This window comes from Girardinichthys multiradiatus, chromosome 2, assembly GCF_021462225.1.
Source record: "Girardinichthys multiradiatus isolate DD_20200921_A chromosome 2, DD_fGirMul_XY1, whole genome shotgun sequence".
NCBI lineage: Eukaryota > Metazoa > Chordata > Actinopteri > Cyprinodontiformes > Goodeidae > Girardinichthys > Girardinichthys multiradiatus.
Window position 1 is genome coordinate 48,842,829 of NC_061795.1, and position 20,551 is coordinate 48,863,379.

General features: G+C 38.5%; 2 protein-coding genes across 10 annotated transcripts in view; one reads left to right on the forward strand and one right to left on the reverse strand.

The window, feature by feature from the left end:
• The window catches only part of LOC124856332 (protein arginine N-methyltransferase 8-B), a 32,802-nt gene extending 31,812 nt beyond the window's left edge, over nucleotides 1-990 (forward strand). For all 4 annotated transcript variants that reach the window (XM_047346690.1, XM_047346675.1, XM_047346682.1 and 1 more), the window contains one exon: nucleotides 313-990. In XM_047346690.1, the coding sequence (XP_047202646.1) occupies nucleotides 313-396 (84 nt within the window). In that variant the 3' untranslated portion in view covers nucleotides 397-990. The remainder of the gene's footprint in view (nucleotides 1-312) is intronic.
• A 1,740-nt stretch (nucleotides 991-2,730) lies between these two features.
• cracr2aa (calcium release activated channel regulator 2Aa) overlaps nucleotides 2,731-20,551 on the reverse strand; it is a 19,214-nt gene continuing 1,393 nt past the window's right edge. For 2 of the 6 annotated variants that reach the window (XM_047346626.1, XM_047346633.1), the window contains exons 3-20: nucleotides 18,422-18,837; nucleotides 15,260-15,371; nucleotides 14,973-15,162; nucleotides 13,306-13,413; nucleotides 12,753-12,899; nucleotides 12,500-12,590; nucleotides 12,300-12,395; nucleotides 11,369-11,556; nucleotides 11,018-11,089; nucleotides 9,890-9,935; nucleotides 9,673-9,755; nucleotides 9,228-9,594; nucleotides 8,992-9,124; nucleotides 5,726-5,807; nucleotides 5,419-5,533; nucleotides 5,132-5,233; nucleotides 4,935-5,011; nucleotides 2,731-3,737 (exon numbers count right to left, since the gene is read on the reverse strand). In XM_047346626.1, the coding sequence (XP_047202582.1) occupies nucleotides 3,653-3,737; nucleotides 4,935-5,011; nucleotides 5,132-5,233; nucleotides 5,419-5,533; nucleotides 5,726-5,807; nucleotides 8,992-9,124; nucleotides 9,228-9,594; nucleotides 9,673-9,755; nucleotides 9,890-9,935; nucleotides 11,018-11,089; nucleotides 11,369-11,556; nucleotides 12,300-12,395; nucleotides 12,500-12,590; nucleotides 12,753-12,899; nucleotides 13,306-13,413; nucleotides 14,973-15,162; nucleotides 15,260-15,371; nucleotides 18,422-18,652 (2,325 nt within the window). In that variant the 5' untranslated portion in view covers nucleotides 18,653-18,837 and the 3' untranslated portion in view covers nucleotides 2,731-3,652. Of the gene's footprint in view, nucleotides 3,738-4,934; nucleotides 5,012-5,131; nucleotides 5,234-5,418; nucleotides 5,534-5,725; nucleotides 5,808-8,991; nucleotides 9,125-9,227; nucleotides 9,595-9,672; nucleotides 9,756-9,889; nucleotides 9,936-11,017; nucleotides 11,090-11,368; nucleotides 11,557-12,299; nucleotides 12,396-12,499; nucleotides 12,591-12,752; nucleotides 12,900-13,305; nucleotides 13,414-14,972; nucleotides 15,163-15,259; nucleotides 15,372-18,421; nucleotides 18,838-18,964; nucleotides 18,994-20,551 lie in introns of all 6 variants that reach the window. The other 4 variants (XM_047346640.1, XM_047346647.1, XM_047346662.1 and 1 more) reach the window with 4 other exon arrangements.

Here is a 20,551-nt window from a genome sequence, read left to right on the forward strand (position 1 = left end):
AACCGTGAAGCTGCTGTTGAAGTAATGACACACTCTCTGCACACAGAACAGGTTGAGTTTCACAGCGTTGTTACAAACAGCTGAGCTGCAGTGCCTTGAACAAACAGCAGATTTTACTGTTGACCTTGTCAGTGTCCTCTCCACCCTTTAAGGAACAGTGAGGCAGTGTTTACTTTCTCCTGTTGCTGATAGTTTGGTCAAAATGAAAAATCTACTGGTTCCGCCTAAGTCCTGAAATCTTTTGAGCTCTGCTGTATTTGATCCGTTGTTGTCTGAAAAACTCACTCTTTCTCTCTCTCCATGTGCACTCAGCGTGACTTGGACTTCACTTTCGAACTGGATTTCAAAGGGCAGCTGTGTGAGGCAGCGATCTCTCATGACTACAAGATGCGTTAGATTGGACAGCGGTGGAGGAAGAGCGAGAAGCACCTGATCCTGACAACAGGCAGACACACAGCGGGATGGGAGAGCGGTTAAAGAACCGGTCAAAGACAAGGCGAGGAAGAAGTGACCTCATGGTTTTATTAAAAGCGTCAGTTTGTCGTGTAACATTAGCAGGAAATCCTTTTTGCAGACTGTTAATAAAAGAATGTAAAACAAACAAGTCAGCAATATTTTCTAGCACTGATGAATGTTCTAGATCATTGTTGTGTTAATGTGAGATGGAGTGATGTTCCTGTGGGTTGTGATCTGTATTTGCTCATAATAATTTAGACCTCTCAGAAGGATAGATGGAGATAGTAGATCTGTTCGGATCACTTACTGCTTGCTCCACATTCTGTTTTGGGTAAATTATTACAGCATTATATTTAGGTATGAGTGTCATGTTATTCACTGTAGAGACTGACTGCATTGAAACCATTTCTAGTTGTGTAAGTTTAGCAGTAGTGTAAAGAATATCAGTAACTGAGACCTGCAGCCAAGGACAAACCGGTGTGTTTGTGTTATTAAATGTTCTTGTCTTTGTGCAGTAAATGGTGACCAAGCTCACACTGAGGCACATCTTGAACTTTATTTGTGTTTTTAGTCTGAGCTCTAATGTCTGATCTCTGACACGGTTTCTCCATCACGCAGTGGGGAAAACAGGCTTTGAACAAATGAATGTTTTTCTAAGTAAATATATTTGTAATGGGTCCCATGACATGAAATTCATACCACATGTTGGTATGAATTCAAACAGTCCATACAAAGTAACCAAACAGATTAGTCCTTAAACTATGGGAAAAAAACGTCAAATGGCGAGGGATTATTAAAGAAATTTAATTTATTAAACGCTTACTTCAAGGCTTTGAGGATATCTTTTGTACGCTGATCTTGAATTCTTTCCAAAGATTTTCTAGTGGATTTTAGTTGAACAATTTCATCATTCACTTCTCCTTTAAAGACAGGACTTTTTCCACAACCATGTGTTGAAAAAACAGTCCAGTGTCTTGGTGTTTTTCAGTTTATGTGCAGTGTCAATATGTTATGGACAAGGACATCCAAAGAGTTCAGCTTTGGTCTCTTCTGACCAGACTATGTTCTCTCAGTCTTTAACAGGCATGTCCAAATGTTCTGCAGCACATTTGAAATAAAATTAAACCTGCTTTTCTTCTGAAGTGGAGTCCAGCGCAGTCAGTTTGCATAAAGGCCATTGTGGATAGGTGTGGGTGGTACATGCTAAACAATGTCATCATTGTTTTGCAGCAATAAGGAAGAAATCATGTTTCTTGTGGAATACGTTCTTAATGACAAAGCATTTTATAGGCCATCAGTTGAACTAAAGAAGATGATAGTTGCACTGATAGGGGCAGGATTGGCTTCTAAAAACTGTCAGATTGCAGCTGCTTTCTTGGTCTTTCATGTCTTTTTGTGTATCATTTTCTTCACCTTTTCAATTAGGTCTTTCAACTTTATTATGTTTTATGGTCTAGCTAGTTTTGACTTCTTATGTTACGGATATCTGGCTCCCAAAGGAAATATAATTACTGAGAAAAAAACAAGTTCAATACTTGCTTATCGTGCAGTAAATGCCTTGAAACTTTTTCTCCACTTCTGACTTTAACTTTGTTAGTTTTTAACAATTTCTTTGTTAAGGATTAGTTTTAGGTAAAATAATGCTAACCAATATTTCTTTAGAATATGTTTGCATCCAGATCATCCTGAGTAAGGAGAACATTTAACATAATGAAACAATGTCATAACTAATTGCTGTACTACTACTTGGGCATGGACAATGCAGCAACAACCAAGCTACTTGTAGTTTGTACATATTTCAATCTATTTTTTAGGCTCTGCAATGATTTGCTGATCTGCAGAGTACCCATTTCACCCCCGCTCTTAAGGTCATTTCCAAGATTTCAGTGAGATGTCTCAGACCGTGATGGTTAGTAATATTGGTAACTCGGTTTTTCACCCAGGCTGCCATGAGCCCCAAATTAGTTTTCTATTTATTTTCATATAATTTTATGGGGAATGGACACCAGGCACTGCTGCATGTGTGAAGTTAGGTAATGGATAAGAGCAAGATTATGGTCAACTATAGATTATGTAATTTATGTAGGATTACTGGCATTAAAATAAAAGCAGTCTTAATTTGGTGGGTTATAATTAATTGGTATGTCAATATATAACTAGCAAAAGTTCAATAAAGTTTGTCATGTGACCTAAAAATTTAATAAACCGATTTGTTTTAACTTATTCACTTTATAATACTTTTATTTTATGATGCAATGACAAGCCAGAATTCACTAGTGTTTTACAAACATTTATTTTCATTTCTATTTATACATTAAACTAACAGGAGACCCTAAGAGTAGTGAAACTGTGACAAAAATAAAGTTTTTACTACATTTTAAATATCCATACAAAAATTACAGAACATTTTCATAAAATATTTGGCATTGAGGCAGATTAATATAGAATTGATCTTGTCTTACAGTTAAATTTACAACACAACTGACAATATAAATGAAAAACCTTTAATAGAAAATAAATTACCATCCATCAATTACAATAATTAGGAAAAGGACAAACAGACACAACTGGGAACAAATATATATGTGCAATGCCTCTACTTCTTTATATTCATACTTTAACATTATTAGATGAAGAAATGTCACATAAGACCACAAATATTTGTAAACTGCACTGAATCAACATATCAGATAAAACCTGACCAACAACGTTTTATCAAAAGGTATAAAGTTTCATGTAAAGTTATATATTAATATATAGCAAGTGAAAGAACATAAAACCAGAACACCTCATAATAAATCTATATCAATGTTACTGGTAAAAACAAATGAATAACATGGCCTTCGTAAATGAAATAAATATGCAGAACAGCTAATTAGGATAATTATGACTGAAATGTTTGGGTGAACATGCTGAATAAACTAAAACATCATGGAAATCCAGTTCAACTTTGTCTTCTGTCTAGCTAGGTGTACATCTAACCCACAACATCATAATGGTGCTCATTTTATTCAACCTGAATCAGTTTACTCTTTTATTACAGTGCAAATATGGACAGGAGAGCATTTTGATTCTGCTGATGGGGCTAAAGTCGAAAGCTTTAGCTGTGCTGACATTGAATGTGTTCTCATGTGCTTACACTAGGACCTTTTATCCCTTGGTTGAAGAGTAGTGCTACATTGGATAAAGTTATTTTTTAGCAGCAGGACCTCTTCTTTGAGGGGCTCCTGATCAGCTGGACCGTCTTCTCCTTTTCTTGGTCCTCTTGTTCCTTCAGAATTCTGAGAAATATTAGACAAGAGATAATCAGTTCCAGCATCAGATAAACTTATTTTTCCACCTGGGCCCCGTTTCAGAAAGCAGGGTTAACAAGTTCCGAGTAGACAGCAGATACTCTGAGTACACCTTCTCAGCTCTGTGATACTCCGGGTTTTCGGGAGGACATGAGCCAAGAAGTGTGTATTATCAAAATATTAATGGGGCATATGGAGAATATCAGCATATATTTAAGAAAAGCAATACTTTTGCTGCTGCAAAATAGTGAGAGTTAGTGTGACAGAGACCAAGTCAATGCATGAGTGTGATGTTAAAACCTCAACACTACACTTATTCAAAGTCCAAAAATTAAGTGTGTGTCTAGGTGCAACTCAGCTGGCACAAAAAATTAGTTAAATCAGGTCAAGTCCAGTTAGAAACTATTGTTCTGTTTAACATTTAATAACTGAACAACAGCATTTACTGGATATATCCAACATATACAATTAATGATGTGTAACAAGTTAAAGGTTGCCTCATGACTTAATGTAAAAAAGAGCAGACATGTAACTAAAACAGATATTTTCTTTTCCTAAAGCTCCCTGTGAAACAGCTGTACAAGGTGTACTTTTAAGACAACATAGAAACATGTGCAATCAGAAAGAAAGACCTAAAATGCAGCTGCAGAAAACATTAAAATACAACTGGTGGAGCATCAGTTAAATGTGTGCGAGATGTCCACAGAGGTGGAGGATTTTATTTGATTGAAAAAAATATTGCATCACCTATGTTTCACAAAAAGCTGCCGCTAAACAAAATGCGTAAAACCAAAATGCTGTCGTTGTGTTATTAGGATAAATTATTGAGTGTGGCGAAAAACTGACTATCAAAATTATATTCATCCTGAAAATGATAAGGACATTTAATCGCGGTCTGATCACCCTCTCATTTCTGAGGAGTAGTTGCGCTCCAACGTTTCTATAATGTGAAGAAATCCATCTCTACTGCCATGAAGACTCAAAATATTCTATGTAAATCACATTTAAACAACTTTTTCATTTGCAGTGAATGCCTTCTGATACAATAAAAAAACTGTTTTAAAAACCAAAACATTTGTTTATCTGAAGTTACATTTGAGAAACATTTTAGCTTGTTCCTGTCCATCTAAAAATAACCAGAACACGTTTAGAGCGTTTTCTTTTATTTTTGGATAAACTGCTTACCTGGCTAAATGCACCATAGACTCTGCCACATTGTATCCAGAACATGCACTGCATTCAAAGAAGGTCATCTGACAATCCTTGAGTAAAACATGAAAATATGATTGGAGCAGATAAAAGACCTACAACATTAGATTTTCTCCAGTTGCAATCCAGCAAATAAATCAAAGAAACTTGTATCAGTTCATTAAAAATGAGACCTTGGCAAGTCTTTCGCCCACTTCCTTCTGAACTTCTCTCTCTGCCTCCTTGTCCGTTTTGTTTCCCAACAGCATGATGGGTATGTCCTCACCTGTGCCTTCCTGAAAAGGAACATAAGTACATGTAAGCAGCACAGAACAGAGAAACAGATGGTTACGCAGCCGGCTTAAAAAGGACTTGTTTTTATTGGACTTGGATCTTAGTTAAACAGGCTTTTACACTCAGCCTGATATTCAGAGTTGAAGCTCATCTGTGATGGAAGACAGTAAAACTGCTGAGCAGTTACCTTGACACTTGTCATCCACTGTCTGACTGCAGTGAAACTCTGCTCAGCAGTTATATCATACATCACAATAACACCATCAGCTTTGCGGAAGAACTGCTTGGTGATGCTTCGATACCTGCAGGAGAAACAGGAAAAGTGTTTTGGTCATTTCCGCCAAAACCCATTGTCCTTTAGGCGTAATATTACATTTCCACATGATATCCTGCAGAGAGTTGAGAGCTTGTATCCATAAGACCAGAGTTTCTCCAAATTCCCACACTTGATTTTAGAGAGACGATTTCTGTTGGATTTTGCACCTAAAGCTTACCTTTCCTGTCCTGCTGTATCCCACATCTGCAGCGCCACCTGGCTGTTATCCACAGTTATTGTCTTTACGCTGTAATCTATGCCTACAAAAACACAAATATTCAGCAGTATCAACGCATTATCAAGAGTAAAGGAGTTCTGAATAATCTTATTGCTTTATTATGTGCTTTCTTTCGTCCTAATTTTGACTGCAGTCATTATGACCATTTTGTGAATGCAAAACAGAGTGTGAACACAGGCAAGAGATGCTTTGAAAATATGTTTAGGACCTTTGTCAGATAATATATATATTATCTTTGAGCATTACTTAAATTTAATCCAGGGGAAAAAAGTGTTTTTGTTTCATTTCTGCAACAGGAAGAGTCACAAAAACGGATAATTTTGTTTTTTATCTTTATTTATCCGATTGGTGTGCAGTGCATTTTATGAATTAATAAGGAAAAATAAAAATGGGCAATTCAGCAGAAAAATGTCAAGCAAGACCTGATAATTGTATCCTTCAACAAATAATCCATTTGCTTAAAGGTAAATAAAGACATTCAAGAGGCTGACATCAGAAATGAAAATGTAAGATTAGAATTCAAACGGGTTTTAAAATGTGAACTTTTCTCTGGGAGAGCTGTTCAGATGGACAAAAGTCAGGTCAAGCTGTAATAAGTTGGCAAACAGTAAAGGACTGAGAAGGCCATTGTCTCAGACACATTTTAGGTTTGTTGAGCGAAAAAGTGCAAAGAAACATCAGTTGTGGGAATTTTGTTTTGTTTTCTCAGAAGCAGAAATTCCAATAGCGGTTGCCAGTGCAACAGAGTTGCCTTGTCTCCAGTGGAACCAGCTCCCAGTTTTAGTCCGTGAGGCAGACACCCTGTCTACTTTTAAGGCTAGGCTTAAAACTTTCCTTTTTGATAAAACGTATAGTTAGAGTGGCTTAGGTTATCCTGAGCTATCTCTGTAGTTATGCTGCTATAGGCTTAGGCTGCTGGAGAACATAATGACCACTTTCACTCTCTCTTACATTTTCATACTACTCTCCAATTTTGCATTATTTGTTGTTATTTCAGCTTTTAACTTTGTTCTCTCTTTTCTCTTCCTAGAAGCTACACCTGGCCTGACTCTGTGTCTACTTGTGACACCTTTTTGGAGAGGGGCATCGTCCAAGCTTCTGCTGGCAACAACTTGATGATCTCCTTCAACAGATGATCCACATGGCCCTGTGTTTCAGTGTTTAACCCTTTCTCTCTCCTAGACATACAGGGGTTGGACAATGAAACTGAAACACCTGGTTTTAGACCACAATAATTTATTAGTATGGTGTAGGGCCTCCTTTTGCAGCCAATACAGCATCAATTCATCTTGGGAATGACATATACAAGTCCTGCACAGTGGTCAGAGGGATTTTAAGCCATTCTTCTTGCAGGATAGTGGCCAGGTCACTACGTGATACTGGTGGAGGAAAACGTTTCCTGACTCGCTCCTCCAAAACACCCCAAAGTGGCTCAATAATATTTAGATCTGGTGACTGTGCAGGCCATGGGAGATGTTCAACTTCACTTTCATGTTCATCAAACCAATCTTTCACCAGTCTTGCTGTGTGTATTGGTGCATTGTCATCCTGATACACGGCACCACCTTCAGGATACAATGTTTGAACCATTGGATGCACATGGTCCTCAAGAATGGTTCGGTAGTCCTTGGCCCATCTAGCACAAGTATTGGGCCAAGGGAATGCCATGATATGACAGCCCAAACCATCACTGATCCACCCCCATGCTTCACTCTGGGCATGCAACAGTCTGGGTGGTACGCTTCTTTGGGGCTTCTCCACACCATAACTCTCCTGGATGTGGGGAAAACAGTAAAGGTGGACTCATCAGAGAACAATACATGTTTCACATTGTCCACAGCCCAAGATTTGCGGTCCTTGCACCATTGAAACTGACGTTTGGCATTGGCATGAGTGACCAAAGGTTTGGCTATAGCAGCCCGGCCGTGTATATTGACCCTGTGGAGCTCCTGACGGACAGTTCTGGTGGAAACAGGAGAGTTGAGGAGCACATTTAATTCTGCCGTGATTTGGGCAGCCGTGGTTTTATGTTTTTTGGAAACAATCCGGGTTAGCACCCGAACATCCCTTTCAGACAGCTTCCTCTTGCGTCCTCAGTTAATCCTGTTGGATGTGGTTCGTCCTTCTTGGTGGTTTGCTGACATTACCCTGGATACCGTGGCTCTTGATACATCACAAAGACTTGCTGTCTTGGTCACAGATGCGCCAGCAAGACGTGCACCAACAATTTGTCCTCTTTTGAACTCTGGTATGTCACCCATAATGTTGTGTGCATTTCAATATTTTGAGCAACACTGTGCTCTTACCCTGCTTATTGAACCTTCACACTCTGCTCTTACTGGTGCAATGTGCAATCAATGAAGACTGGCTACCAGGCTGGTCCAGTTTAGCCATGAAACCTCCCACACTAAAATGACAGGTGTTTCAGTTTCATTGTCCAACCCCTGTAGCTATTGACTGAGCTTCTACTGTGACTAACTCTATGTGCTCTCTTTCATCCTCTAGACTTGAAAACTGGCTCAGCGTTCATCTGCTTAGCTGTGTTTCTCTCCTAGATAAAGCCACTAAAGGAGCTACATCCATTAACATTCTACTTTCCTTTCCTATAGAAAGTGCTCCTGGATCAGTGCTTCTTTGTTCTCTTTGTGTCTCTACTCTGTTCTCTCTATCCCCCAGTCAGTCGTGGCAGATGGCCACTCACACTGAGCCTGGTTCTGGTTCTGCTGGAGGTTTCTTCCTGTTAAAAGGGAGTTTTTCCTCTCCACTGTCTCTACATGCTCATCCAGGAGGAGTGAATGCTGCAAGTCACTAACTGGATGCAATCTGCTGGGTTTCCTTAGATAGAAAAACTTTTTATCCAATTTGAATAAATAACTGAATCTGACTGTTTAATAGTTCGGATTAATTAGAATGTATGAAACTGACTTGAAATCTGGATGACTGGATTGAATTGACTTTGTAAAGTGCCTTGAGACGACATGTGTTGTGAATTGGCCTATATCAATAATACTGAATTGAACTGTTAAAACTGTGGACCAGAGAAGACAATCTATGTCACTCATTTCTATGTCATAACCAACAACAGCTTTCAAAAGCTGTGCAGGTAAATGCACACCAACGCTCACGTCAACCACAGGACTTTGGTGTTTTATTATTAGTCAAGACACAGGAAATGGAAACACTAACTGAATGTTTGCACTACGTACCAACAGTGGCACAAGTGCCAGGGTGGAAGCGGTCATCACAAAATCTTTGGAGAAGGGAGGTCTTTCCGACGCTGGAGTTCCCCACCAGGACAATCTTGAAGAGGCGGTCAGGTGCTGAAAGAACACCTTCCTCCTAGAAAACAAATTATGGAAAAATAGAAGGCTATCTGTTGGATTTATTGGAGGCCTTGGTTATATCACATCTATCATAGGATTACAACAGCAGTTAGACAGACCTTACATGTGGCAACTCTTACATTTATGCTGGTTTCTTTGCCAACCGGCTGACCCCTTGGAGATGACGGAATTTGTCTTTCCTCCACACTTTCCTCAGACTGCTGCAGTTGAAGTGGTGACGACCTCCCGTAAACAGCGCTCATCATATCCACACCGTCTTCACTGCCCGAGCCTCTCTCTCCTTCAGCAAACTCCTGGAGAGCATTTTCAGTCTGGCTTTCAATAAGTAAGTAGGGGAGGTGGTCTTCTTCAATTGAGATGATCCTCTGGAAACGACCGCTTGCTTCAGCGGAGATCGACGGCTGGTATAATCCGTTAACTAGGGTCTGCCTTAGAGCAGTGGAAGTTAGTTCCTCCTTATCCTCACTGCGAAAACATTACCATTACATTAACATGCAGCGCTAACATTGGTCTTTGGACAGCAGTGAGTTCTGTTTGGTTTACCTTTTAAAGACATCTGTGCTGGTTTGTTTCACACCATCAATCAAAGACCTCTGCTTCAAAGTTTGTTTGGTACTCTTTGGTTTCTGCAAAGTAAGATTTTGTTCCCATTTTTAATACATGATTCTGGGTTAAAGGGTTTATTTGATTTGAAAAACATGAGATACATGCAAACAATGTTTTATACTTCTTTGAACACACTGGAATAGATAATACGCACCTGAAAGGACATGTCTCTTTCATCCCGCAAATGTTTGTTCATTTCTCTGAACAAAACAGACACAGGTGACACTGACATAAATAACTGGAATAAACAAAATGTTCCTACTTCTTATAGAATTAAGTATCTATGTAAACAGCTCTTTTAAGACTAATTGCTCAATGGCAGAAACAGGTCCCCACTTTTTTGCATTATTGATGACCTCAAATGTTGACCCCAAACATCATTGCTTGTAAAGATGCCCTACGAATGTCTCCTAATCAGGATTGGAAAATCCATCAGGATGCTACTGGGCTAACGTTATTTTACATGTTGTGAGCCTGTGAGAATTCAAAGCCAGAGTAAATAAAAGCTTTCAGTTTTACTACACAGTTGGTTTCTCACATACTTGCTTGATGTGGGATCTGACTTTTGTCTAGATAAGGTGACTTACAAAGTTAGCTTAAAGACCATGTCACTCTTCCTTCCAAAACCTCTGTTATTTCACTTGTGTTCTACTAGTGTAGGAAGATATGCTGCATTAAATAAATCAAACTGAACCATCTGATAGTGAAGCGAACAATGTTTTATCACCATCTACGACAGGCCACCACAGAATGTTTGGATATGTTGAAAATCTCTAATAAGAGAGATACTGAACGAATGATCACAGCAAATCTTAGATAATAATAATAATACCAAATCCAATGCTACACTATGCAGACTCTCAGTCTGCACTGATGAAGTCACCCACCTCGCCATGCCTGCATGGCTCTAGTTGATGTAAGTCCAACTTACCTGCTGGTTAATTCAGCTAATAATTATCTGACCATTAGGGGGTCAGTCAGACTGTGTACTGTACTTCCATTTTCTAGACGTTTGAGTGATCATAAAGACAATAACGACAATAGAAACGTACCCGTCCAGACAAAGTACAACACTGAACGTTAGACCCTTCATCCCAATAGACATACACCATACAAAACAGAGGCCTACAAGAACGACACAGATACTTTATAGATGTGCAATGACTGTCTTGATGTCAACATAAGACAAGAAACACAATGACAAACTTAAACCTTTAGCTGCCATTACTTTATGTTTACAATCATGATCTGTTTCAGCTGCAGCTACTTTATGGAGTCATACCTCAAAAGGTCCAGCTGTTTCAGAAGGCTTGCTCGCTCTCGTTGCAGTCCTTCAGTAAGTCTGTATATTTCCCTGTGTTCAAAAGCAATCTGTCAGTTTTAGTAACAGAATAAAGTTTATGTTCTGTGGTTCTGCTTAAGACCAACATTTAACAATGAATAAATGATCCAGAGCAGAAAAATAAAAATGCGCCATGTTCTTTGGCAGAACTTTTTCATAGTACAGTAGCTGCGAGTTAAATGCTGTACGTCACTTTTAGGGGACAGATAAACACGCAGAAATTATTTAGTCCAATAGGCCTGATATTATGTGATTAAATTCAATGTTTTATTAAAGTTAAAGATCACTTGCATCTCTTTCTCCTCATGAAGTCGTGTGGATTGTTCCTGCAGCAAACTCAGCTGCTCCTGAGCTAATGTCAGCTCCTGGCTGACGAGCTCCAGCTCTCGAGCCAAATCATCGTTAGTCTGTTTCAGCTTCACGTTTTCCACTTTGGTCACATGTTGCTCACTATGAAGCTCCTGGCACTGACCCTCCAGCTGAAAAGAAATTGTTTAAGAAAAATGCTTAACCCTTTAAAGCTTTTACAACCAAAATATCATGCATGTGATAGATCTGACCAAAATCTTAATTACTACAAAAAATAAGCTTCCAAATCAACTAGGAGATTTTTAAGATCTGCATCAGAGTAAACTAGGCTGCATTGGCTGCTGCAGCTCCCTGTCTGACTGTGACGTGACCAGTGTTCAAATATCCCCAGACAGCTCTGTCCCAGTTTAAACATTTTAAAAAGGGGCAAAATAACCATCTAACATCATGCCAAATCAAATTTAAGTGGTGAACTATGAACCTGAATTAATTCATTTTAACCTGGCTAAACCAGGCTTACAACTAGTTCATGCTGAAAACGAACTAACAGCATCATAATTAGTCTGCAACAGCAAACATGTAGCATCTTTACTAAATTCTGCCACTTATCGTAGTGCTTTAAACAATTTTGTCATTTTCATTACTGGACATACTGTATTTATGCTGTTTGATTCATAAACAATTTGATGTTGCCTCTACATAAGTAGGACTGGGCTCAGATCTGTCTGATTTCTGGTGATATTTTAAATCGGTGTGTTGGTTGTTAAGAGCTGCTAAATGACTGTTTTTGTGGCTTTTTGTTGTTATCAGTTATCCTGTGTTAGGTCCTGGTTTTACAGAGCAGACATCGTTTGTTTTGGTCTACATCTGGACTCCTGGGTTGGGGGGGTTTAGTCTGAACGTTTCCACTGACCCTTCTCTGTTTTTGGAAGAGTTGTTCCAGCTCCGTCTCCTTACTGGACAGCTGCAGCTCCAGGTCTTTACTCCGGGACAGAAATCGCTCATAATCCTTGAACACAGTTTTTAAAAACAAAGTAAGAAAAATTGGAAGAAAATAGTAAAGGTTTGACAAAATACACAAACTTAAGGAAAATACTGCTGTAAAATTTTTACCTGCAGTACAATTTTGTCTTTTTCACTTTTTATTTGCTGCTCCATTTCTTCATAAAGGTGCTGAATCTCATCGTCATGTGTTGCTGCTTTCCTAAATGGATCAAATTCATATGCGCATCAATATGCTAAGTAAGGAAATAACCTCAGTCAAAACACATTTAAGAGTAAACCGACAATGACTGAATAGAATCAGTGCTTTTCAATAGCGGTCAAAGTAACCAATCATTTATTTTAGGTTTATTGTTTCTCAAACCTTTTAAGAGCGCTTTCCATCTCCCTCTTCTCCTGGTTGGCCTCTCTGATCTGGGCCGTCACTCTGGCCAAGAAATGCTCAAAATTTGACAGAAGGTGTGGTTCATCGCGGCGCAGCTTGGCCCACAGAGTTCGCACCTCAGCAGGACTGATGATACATAGTTGGGTGCAAATGAGAGCAGAACTTCCAGTAATTGTTCATTAAGTAGCATGTAGAAGTCAGAGACTAAAAACAAGATGAAAAAACAAAACCCTCCTGATTTAGAAAAAGCATGTAGCCATCAGATGGATCCATGTTTGTGTTGGTCAACTTAACACGAACTTTGCATACGTCTGCAAAATGTGCTGAGCAAGAAACACAAAAACTCAGACTGTCAGTCAGACTGAATGGAAAGCGTTTGAGCAGCAATTTTTAAGCCAATGATTTTCAGTAGCTTTTAGGTCAGGACTTTGACTAAGCCATTCTAACAAATGCATTTACTTTGATCTAAGCCATTCCTTTATAGCTGTGGCTATATGTTTAGGGTGATTGTCCTACTGGAAGGTTAACCAACCTCCACCTCAGTCTCAGGTCTTCTGCAGCCTCCAACAGGTTTTCTTCCAGGATTGTCCTGGATTTAGCTCCATCCATATTTCCATCAACTCTGACCTCCTTCGCTTTCCTACCAAGGAAAAGCGACCACACAGTGTAATGCTTTAAGGACCTCTTATGGCTTCTCTCAACAATGCTTTTCTTCTTGCCACTCTTCCATAAAAGGCAGACCTAACCCTGATTTAAACTAAACCAGAACTTCCCCCCTGAGGTGTCTGTTGTGTTCTTGGTCTTAAGGATGCCGTTTGTTCTCCAATGTTCTCCAACAAACCTCTGAGGCCAGAAACAGAACATCTGGAATAACATGAAATCACACAGAGGTGGACTGTTTACCAATTATGTTGGACTGGATTTTATGTAGATGTATCAGATAAAAGCAGGTAATAAAAACCCAGCCACACTTTACAGTTTTACTTGGGAAAACATTAAAACAACACGTCTCCTTTTCCCTTTACTACACTATCAGGCACTACTAGTGTTTCTGAGGTTCAGGGTGTATAAAACCTTATGCAAAGCACTGTGCATGCAGACGTTATTGTGTTCGATCATCATCAAAAACAAAAAAAAGACATTTTTTAATTTTTTTTTTCTCCATTTACTCAGTAAAAAGTAAATAAGCCAAATGAGATTTTGGAAATCTGGAAAAACTAATTTTGTTCATAACTAAAAGGCATTTTCCCAGCTAAGACCTGAAAGAAAAACTTGTGTACAAAGTGGAAAAAATGTAATTCATTTTCAGTCTGATTTGACCTATAACCTTGAGGTTTGTCTAGCAACATTTAACACTTTATGTATGTTGGAGTTAAAGTCAGGGAGAGCTGCAAAAACCTAATGAAAGGTTTGAAAAATGAATGCCTTTATTGTAATAAATTAACATTTTATTGAAAGAAAACTAAAATAAAGAAAAAATGAAAGTCCAAATAAAAAATAAAGAAAAAAAGGTTTGAATATTCTGGTACAGTGGCAATCATAAACACTTTGGTTTACAACTTAATTAGAAATTAAAAACTTGAATAAAAAAAAAAAAAAGTCTTTTTTTCTGGTATTCAAATAATAAGTAACATCTGTAATAAGTGCATCTGAGTCATTTTATTGTGAAGTTTTCCTGTGTAACCATATAAAGATCAGTTTGTGCTGCACGAACTGTAATGATTTAAAAATGTCATCCTTGCTTCCATCATGCTGGAGAAAGTCAACAGGATGTTTAAATGCAGCATCCACCTCCACCACTCAAAAAACAACTTCTATCTTCCAGTCCTGTCAAGCCATGCATCACATTAGATGGTTCGATTTTTATTCTAACATAGAAAAGGGCAGCCAAAAATAGCCATAAAGTCGGATTTATAAATTTTAGAGACATTTAGCATAAATTTTGATATAATATGCAGATTAAGTTTTTTGAAAAAGCTTCTTTATAATTCCTTACAGGTTAATTACTCTTTACATATATTGTTACACAAGCATGGATGGTGACTGGTAGCACAGAAACAGCTATGTGAGCAAAACTTCCAGCTCTCAGTTTACACAGCTGATTATCGTCCCAGCCCAACTTCCTGAACATGTAGCAGAGACATTCAGCGGGCTCAGAGTCGTGACCTACAATCACAAGCCTGCACACACAGTACTCACTTCTCTAGGATGCTGCTGGCCCCTAGGCTCTCCATGAGCATGGCAAAGTGCTTTTCCTCATCATCTTCACCTCTTCTTCCTGGACCCTCCTCCCACTGGGACTGGTATAGAACCTCTGGCAGGCTTTTACTGAGGTTTTTCTCACCCATGACATCATCTACAGAAATCCTACGACCAAACAAAAACCCACCTAAAAAAAAGCAATAAAATGGAGAACTCAAGCATGAACATGTAGATCAGGTGCTGACTGTAGCCATATTTAGTGTTGCAAGGTGATGGAAACATACTAAAACCAGAGGAGAACTCTTCGAGTGTGAGGAATCCATTGCCATCAGAATCAAGCATATCAAATACGTTCTCCAGCTCCTCTGCACTAAGGGGAAGCTCACCATTCAGTCTCTGTCAAAAAGGACAAAAAACACCTCAGTTTTTAAACAACTCTGAAGGACATTAATTTTACTGTAGCTATAACAACTGCCATTTGTGAGTTTTAAATGCAGGAGAAAGTATTAGATTAAGGATGAGAATTGGCTTCTTTCTCTTGTATTGTGTGACCTCAATAAAACAGTTTCATACAATATGTTAACTAGGATCTTTAATCAACACGTGCACCAGATCTGCTGCCCATAAAAAAATAAAAATCACTCCTTCATAATGAAGGACAATCCAACAATAAAGACAGATTAAAACAGCTGGCAGAACGTCCAAAATAGAGTCCTCAGTGTCATCCTTTTTAATTAAAAGGTTGAAGTACTGTTTTAATAAACAACTCTGCAGGAACTGGACAACAGCTGCCATAAAATGTGTTAAAGGTTCCTGCAAATTAAAATCTGTTTATGTTGCTGTTACATTTAGAAGAATTAATCTTTCTGAAAATAAGGCTGGAATCAGAGGCTTTGCATTTTGTTCTAAACTAACAGGTTTACAAGAAGATGCAATGAGATCCTCCTGTAGACCTGACAGACACAGTTGGACTAGTGTCAAGGACCGTCAACACAGCCACACCTTTAAACCATCTTGGTTTTTATGCTGTGTTTACACTGTTGAAATGTTGACTGAAGCCACCCTTTCAATCCAGGGCTGGAACACAGAAAGATAGCATCTGCTTTGGACAATCAGCTGTTCTTGTGAAGAGTTATCTGCTCAATGCATATCCCTCAGACAAACACAGAGCAGACGTGAAGCTATCCAGCTGGAGGCCCTGGTCTGAAAAGACATTCTGTTGTAAAAATTATACAAAGTGACTAAATTACAAAGAAAACCACATTTAGCCAAGTTAAAGTTCTGCTTCAGTTTTTATTTTTCAAACTCAAAAATTTCAGATAATCAAACATTTATATAAAAAAACATATCAAATATAATATCAGACAAATATACTCTGATTAAACACAAAAAGTAGCTTTTAAAACGAGGAATTAATTTAAAGATGGAAAATCTCGCTGAACCAACCTGGTCCTGTGTGAGAAAATAGTGTCATTCTTGTTAAATCATAAATTCACTGTGATTCAACACATTTTTGGAAATCTGAGTGCAGTTTTACTAGCTACACCCAGGCCTAAATAGCATTAGACCAGTAGAATAAAGAAACCTCTTAAGCAGAACCTGTTTGACAATATGAAGTAGGGTAAAAGATCACACCATGTCATGGGAAACAAAGTCACCAACATCTGCCTGGAAGTAGTTACAAAGAAATTTCTGAGACACAGTGAGGACCATTATACACACAGGAAGAACACAGGAACATGGAACAGTGGAGAACCTTTCCAGGAGGGGTGGTCTACCAAAATTACATCACAAGCTCATCAACAATTCATCCAGGAGGTCATAGAAGAACCCAGAACAACATCTAAAGCTCTGAACTGCCTCAATTAAGGTCAGAGGTCATGATTCAACTGTAAAAAGAGAGACTGGGCAAAGATGGCCTCCATGGGAGACTTCCTAAGCCAGAACCAGTCCTGGCCCAAAAGAATACAAAGTCCGTCTCACATTTACCAAAGGAAACATTTTGACGATCCTCAAGGTTTTGGGGAAAATATTCTGTGGGCTAATGAAAGAAAAGTGGACCTTTCAGGAAGCTGTGTGTTCGTTTCATGAGACATAAACAGCATATCAGAAACATCTCAACAATCAGGTGGTGGCAGTCTGGTCTGCTTTATGGCTTCAGGACCTAGACAACTTGCCCTAATTCAAGGAACCATAAGTTCTGTTTTCTAGCAGAACCTCCTGAAGGAGAATACCCTTTAGTCCACAACCTTACACTAAAGAACACCTTAATAAAGAAGCAGTAATAATCCAAAGAACACTAGCAAGTCCAACTCTAAGAAGCTAAACAAAGAAGAGGTGAATTGTGTTTTAGGTGGCTCAGGTGTTTCTTCCAGAGGGTTTCCATGCTGGAAAACCTTCTAAAGTGGCTGAATTAAAACAGTTCTGCACTTGATTGGGGTAAAAATTCCTCCACAATAACATAAAAGACTTACTGCCAGTTATCAAACGTCTGATGGCAGTTCTTGGTGCTTTAGGTAGAAATTAGTTTCCACATAGGGCCGTGTTGGTTCTGAAAGCTTTTTTCCACTTTATAATTTAAAATGATTACTTGAAAACTGCTTTTTGCATTTACTTCAGGTCATATTTGTTCGATGTTAAGATTTATTTGATGATCTGAAACTAATAATAAGCAAAGAAAGAAGAAATCTGTTTGAGGGCAATATTTTTTCACAGCCCATCTTTTAGATTGTTATATAAAGTATAACATTTTTTATTTAATAAGAGTTTGGTTATATAAAAAGTGGTTAGCAGACCCTTGCCTTTTTAAAAGCCTTCTAATTTGCAGAACATCATCCTGAACAATGGATCAAAGCTTATCCTGTACCCATTTATGCTCTTTAGAGAGAGAGCACTGAAGTGCCTCATCAAAGCATTGGATGAGCATCAGATGGGCCAGTGAATCTGCACAATAATGCAGGTGGACGGGTTGTATGACAAAGCTCCATGAGTCCAAGTGTCTCAGTCTCTTTTATGTTGCTTTGAGTAAGTCGCACAGCAATATCGCGATCTGGTCCGACATCATTGACGAGAGCACAGACCATCCCTGCATTGTGTTCTTATTCAAGCACTGGTGTGGAAATCAACAAAGCTACAACAAATGTGAATGTGATTCTCCATACAGAGAGGATACAATGGTCCTACGAGAGAGCAAACAATAAACCGAACAAGAGTTCTCACAGTTTCATTTAATTACAGATTTTTCTCTTTTATTTCCATGTTTTTATTTTGCTCTCTGGAGAACTTTGAGTTGCTCTGCATCTGATGGCACTGTTCAAACTGTCAAATGTAATCAGATGCTACCTGAACTTTTTTTAAATGCAACATTCAGCTCATCTGTTTATCTTGTAAAGAAATAATTAAAGCACAGATGCAATTTGGCAGTAATCTTTAACCAGCAGCCTCACCTGCATGTCCCGGCGGGTGATGAAGCCCTTGTTCTCAATGTCACACATCTGGAAGAACTCGTGGGTTTTCTCCAGGATAGTGTTCTGTCCATCATCTGAACTCCCGCTCCTTTTCAAGTCACTATCTCGTGCACGCAGGTTGTCGCTGCTGCCTTTCCTCTGGCATGTAATCTGGGCCATGCTGCAGCCTGCTGTGTTGATGTCGGGACATGGAGCAGTGAAAGCTGCCATGATGTCAGTGAGTGTCTTGAAGTAGAAGTGTTTTTCTCTGTCCTTCACATCAGCCAGCTATAGACAGAGCTGGAGGAAAGCGAGCTCAGAGAAGTCGAGCTTCAGACTGCTGTGAAACTGAGGCTTTCAGCAATGTCACTGATTGTCATCCCTTAGCAACCACCACTTTAATTACCAGATGAAGCCTATGAGAAATGCAGAAGGAGGGTCTCTTAGTTGCCATATCTGGACCAGTATATAGAACCAACAGGAATAATTTTATTCTATCTATTAAATCAGAAAATGAATAGGATGCTGTGGAAAGGTACTCACACTTAAACATTTTTTAACCATGTGTTGTCCTGTTAAAAACAGAAACCTTAATGTTTTTAATAGAATTTTTTATGTTAAAAACCAACATACACAAGTGCATAATTGTAAAGTGGAAAAACATATGCATGGCTGTCTTACAAAAAGAAAAAACAACTGAAAAGTGTGGTGTGCATCTAATTTCAGTACCCTTCTGATGGCAGCTTGTTGCATTTTATTTAAGGGTATTAGAATTCTGGGGTCTAAATGCAAAATGACACTATTTTGTAAAAGAAAAAAAACCAAAGTGAAACATGTATAATTTTCCTTCTACTTCAACAGTATGCTCTACTTTGTATGTTGGTCTGTCCCTTAAAAAACACAATACTCAACATTGAAGAATGCAGTTCAAAAATAAAAAATACTTGAGGGTAATGATACTTCTGCCAGGGACAGTTAAACAGTTATGCCCCTACATGGCCTACAGACCATGGAAGAGCAGGGCTGGCACCCCAGCAGAGGAATAATAGAGCTATACTATGTTATAAAACAAAAACTTTAGAGTACTTACAATACCTGCTCCACGTTTGCACAATATGTTACATTTTTATTTTTACACTTCGGGAAGGGGGGCATTGTTTGAGACAAATGAAAAACAACATTCGCTTTTTGTATTCTCTTCAGGGACGATGTTCTGACACTAATGACATCTGACAAGTAAACCCAAAACCTTTGCTTTATTGACTGACTGATGTAACTAACTGGGCTTTTTTCTGCGTAGACTGGGTGCACTGGTTTGGAAGATTGCCTCTCACTAGTACTTCTTAAGTATGCTTGGTTAATTTATGAGAGTCAGGATGGTGTGTGATGATCCATACAAAAAAGAAAGATATGGTAAACAAGTATAAAAGACAAAAAGACATGCATGTAGGCAAAGAGAACATGATCCCTTGGGAAAGTTTTTCTACCAGAATTTCACTAAAACTAATATAAATAAATACTCTGAAATAAAAAAAATACGTTTTTGCAATTCAAGCCCAGTATTTTCAAGTGTCTAAAGTTTTTATTACCTCTCAAGATTTAATAAAGGCGACAGGTCACATATTTCTGAAAATATTGGACTTGAATATATCTGAAAGTGAACCAAAAACATTTTTCAATCTTCATGATGGGAAAAAAACAGCATGTCAGAGTGAACAAGACACAAGAGGATATAAGAAAGGGAACCAAGTTTAACTGCTGTTTGGAAAGAGTGATGCAGGCCTTTTTGTCTCTACCGTGACACTTGTGTTGCATTCACTGTACACGTGGATTTTTCAAAACCATGTCATTTTCTACCACGCCAAAATGAAAATTCAAAGCCAATCTTAAAAGAATTCAAGTATTTAACATTTTTGCAGTTTTCTGGAAGTTTGTTCCAGATTAGTGGAGCATAACAACTGAATTCTGCTTCTCCATATTTGGTTGTGGGAGGATGAAGAGCAGACTTGACCCAAGCGGTCTGAAAGCTGCAAATAATGATGATAGATCTTTAATTAGTTTTGTTGCCAAGTCATTCAGTGACTTATAAACTAACAGAAGCATTTTAAAGTCTGTTCTCTGAGATACAGG